The sequence below is a fragment of the Cherax quadricarinatus genome, chromosome 55, assembly GCF_038502225.1.
Source record: "Cherax quadricarinatus isolate ZL_2023a chromosome 55, ASM3850222v1, whole genome shotgun sequence".
NCBI lineage: Eukaryota > Metazoa > Arthropoda > Malacostraca > Decapoda > Parastacidae > Cherax > Cherax quadricarinatus.
The window spans coordinates 17,953,068-17,957,197 of NC_091346.1; the positions used below are offsets into that span (position 1 = coordinate 17,953,068).

Genomic DNA, 4,130 nt, shown 5'->3' on the forward strand with positions numbered 1-4,130 from the left:
ACTTCACCTGTACCCACCACAGCAACTTGGTACTTCCCCTGTACCCACCACAGCAACTTGGTACTTCCCCTGTACCCACCACAGCAACTTGGTACTTCCCCTGTACCCACCACAGCAACTTGGTACTTCCCGTGTACCCACCACAGCAACTTGGTACTTCCCCTGTACCCACCACAGCAACTTGGTACTTCCCCTGTACCCACCACAGCAACTTGGTACTTCCCCTGTACCCACCACAGCAACTTGGTACTTCACCTGTACCCACCACAGCAACTTGGTACTTCCCCTGTACCCACCACAGCAACACGGTACTTCCCCTGTACCCACCACAGCAACTTGGTACTTCCCCTGTACCCACCACAGCAACTTGGTACTTCCCCTGTACCCACCACAGCAACACGGTACTTCACCTGTACCCACCACAGCAACACGGTACTTCCCCTGTACCCACCACAGCAACTTGGTACTTCCCGTGTACCCACCACAGCAACACGGTACTTCACCTGTACCCACCACAGCAACACGGTACTTCCCCTGTACCCACCACAGCAACACGGTACTTCACCTGTACCCACCACAGCAACACGGTACTTCACCTGTACCCACAACAGCAACACGGTACTTCCCGTGTACCCACCACAGCAACACGGTACTTCACCTGTACCCACCACAGCAACACGGTACTTCACCTGTACCCACCACAGCAACACGGTACTTCACCTGTACCCACCACAGCAACACGGTACTTCACCTGTACCCACCACAGCAACACGGTACTTCACCTGTACCCACAACAGCAACACGGTACTTCCCGTGTACCCACCACAGCAACACGGTACTTCACCTGTACCCACCACAGCAACACGGTACTTCCCGTGTACCCACCACAGCAACACGGTACTTCCCGTGTACCCACCACAGCAACACGGTACTTCACCTGTACCCACCACAGCAACACGGTACTTCCCGTGTACCCACCACAGCAACACGGTACTTCACCTGTACCCACCACAGCAACACGGTACTTCACCTGTACCCACAACAGCAACACGGTACTTCCCGTGTACCCACCACAGCAACACGGTACTTCACCGGTACCCACCACAGCAACTTGGTACTTCACCTGTACCCACCACAGCAACACGGTACTTCCCGTGTACCCACCACAGCAACACGGTACTTCACCTGTACCCACAACAGCAACACGGTACTTCCCGTGTACCCACCACAGCAACACGGTACTTCACCTGTACCCACCACAGCAACTTGGTACTTCCCGTGTACCCACCACAGCAACACGGTACTTCACCTGTACCCACCACACCAACACGGTACTTCACCTGTACCCACCACAGCAACACGGTACTTCACCTGTACCCACCACAGCAACACGGTACTTCCCGTGTACCCACCACAGCAGCACGGTACTTCCCGTGTACCCACCACAGCAACACGGTACTTCCCGTGTACCCACCACAGCAACACGGTACTTCTCGTGTACCCACCACAGCAACACGGTATTTCCCGTGTACCCACCACAGCAACACGGTACTTTCTTTACTGACAACATCACGGATCTGTCTATCTCCTCTCCTCACAAGACAAGCACCAGGCAAGCACTAGGCAAACACCAGGCAAGCACCAGACGAACCTGGCCCATGGTCGGGCCTCTCTCGGAACTCATCAAAGGTATATCAAACGCATCATCTCGCTTAACATCTGATTTCCTCTTCAGCGGAGGGCACCAACAACCTAGTTGATCAGACCAGCAACCAGGAGGCCTGGTCTGGGACCAGCTCGTTCGGGCTATAACCTCTGGAAAAGACTACAGGTTACCTCTCCAGTCTTCTGATTGACCTGATAATGGATCTTCAATGGAGCGATAGGTTATCTAAAGTCTTCCCTCCTGTTTTAAGTAATTAGCAAATTGTTATTAATAGCGTGGTGATGGGTGGTATTTAGGTTTGATCCAAGGAAGGGAAGAGGTAGCTCCTTGCACACAGGAGCACATCACTCTGAGAATAGATGAATAGGGTAGGGAAATAGGAAAGAGGTAGCTCTTTGCACACAGGAGCACATCACTCTGAGAATAGGTGAATAGGGTAGGGAAATAGGAAATAGGTGAGAGGTTACTCTAAAATGGGACCTAACAGTCAGATGACTGAGGTGAGGGGTGGCAGGTGGTTCTTGACTGATGATTGGGAAAACAGGTGGTTCGTGACCAATGTTAGGGGCAACAGGTGGTTCCTGACTGATGATAGGGGAAACAGGTGGTTTCCTGACTAACGGTAGGGAAACAGGTGGTACCTAACTGATGATATGGGAAACAGGTGGTTCCTGACCAATGTTAGGGGTAGCAGGTGGTTCCTGACTGATGATAGGGGAAGCAGATGGTTCCTGACTGATGATAGGGGAACAGGTGGTACCTAAGAAATAGCCGAAGAAAAAAATAGGTATCTATGGGACGAGGTATCACTTATGGAAAATTAAATATGTATATTTCCTGTAGGAATAAACTCAAATGTAAATATGGACCAGGAGGGTGTAAATATGGGCCAGTAGGTGTAAATATGGACCAGTGTGGTGTAAGATGATGTAAGCACTGACCTGAAAGAAGAAAAATAACACGACCCACTGATAGTAAGAATGGTGACGGATGACGTATTCTTCCCCAACCTCGTCGTTCTTTTGCAAGATGCTAACACGACTAGCGACGCCGGGATGGGCTACCTCCTCCCCTACGACGCCTCCAGTCAGCGCTGGAATCGTGTAAGTCGACTGTATCCAGCAAAACACGTCGATCGTGTTACTGTTGATAGCATCGACCATACAGTCAATGGGGTCACCGAAATACTGTCTTTTAGTCACGAGGATACTGAATGCCAGGAGAATGATGGCAGTCACTCGGTAATGTAAAGTGAAAATCAAGTTGTCGATTTTCACCTGATCAATTTTCAGCAAGTGGTGGATGGCGCCGAATAAGTCAAACATTTCAACGGTAACCGGTGAGTATACGAAGCAGAACCTGTGTCACGATTAGTGGACGGCGGATCGAGCCTCCAGTATCACTTCCACTGAATGAATCACAAAATTTTAGCACTTTTACAAAAGGTAAACAAATCTCCAATGGGCTGCCGTGGCCGGGCGAGTGAGTGTAAGGGAAGAACAAAGTGCTGGAACCGCACCTCTGGACTCAACTTGATCAACTGAGCGGCAAGAACCACGTAACCGGTAACGATAAACTCACTCGGCGGGTTACCTGCATAGACTGTACTGTTCCACCAGTGTTATTGTAAGTAAGTTTATTCGGGTACCGTTACACATAAATACAGTTACACAAATTATTATACATAGTAACATGTGTAAATTACTTAGGATAACCAAAAAAAAAAAAAAAGAGAATCCGAAAAAGTGACTTATTTCCATTGGAGTTCTTGGGAAATAACGGGAAATAATGTAGTTTTTATCATATATGAGAACGAAAAGTGCAAAATATATTCTTAGGAGACAGTGAGAGGTTAGCAGAGGTTGTTTCATGAGCTCAAACGTGTGTGTGTGTGTGTGTGTGTGTGTGTGTGTGTGTGTGTGTGTGTTCAGTGCGTGTTGAATGCAGGAGTTCCAAGGTCTCGCCTGGAGGGCTCCAGTGTGGTCTGGGTTGGGAGGAGTTAGTGTTTCCACCTCCCAGGCAGAGCTTCCACCAGTACCACCACTCGTAGGGGTTCCTCGTAGCTCACTGGTGAGAGCATTCGAGTCCCTGACACGGAAAATGTTGAGGAAAATTTCCTTACATCCCAAGTTGTCAGGGTGACTAGCTAATGGATTCTTTCTCTTATGAGATGGATATTTGTGCATTGAAGTAAGAGGAAAATTTATATATAAAAAAAGTAGGAAAGGGGAATCTAAAAAAAAAAAATAGAGTAAAAGTCTGAAGAACGTAACTACAGAGAGAACCAAGGAAGATCAGAGAGGAAGGAGAGCACACTCTCTGTGTTCTAACGCAACTCTTCAAGAGCCGGTGAAGGGCTCTTGGAAAACTTCAATTAACTTTTATTCATGCATGAAGAAATATAAAACAGGTTCCAATAATATATCTTTACAGCTAGACGCCATGTTGCTCTTCATGAGGTCCA

The 4,130-nt window shown here is 48.5% G+C and overlaps 1 protein-coding gene across 2 annotated transcripts in view; it reads right to left on the reverse strand.

Moving 5' to 3' along the window:
• Window positions 1-3,193, reverse strand: part of LOC128698922 (innexin inx2) — a 23,054-nt gene extending 19,861 nt beyond the window's left edge. For both annotated transcript variants that reach the window (XM_070096880.1, XM_053791332.2), the window contains exon 1: window positions 2,608-3,193. In XM_070096880.1, the coding sequence (XP_069952981.1) occupies window positions 2,608-2,991 (384 nt within the window). In that variant the 5' untranslated portion in view covers window positions 2,992-3,193. The remainder of the gene's footprint in view (window positions 1-2,607) is intronic.
• Window positions 3,194-4,130: the final 937 nt, after the last annotated feature.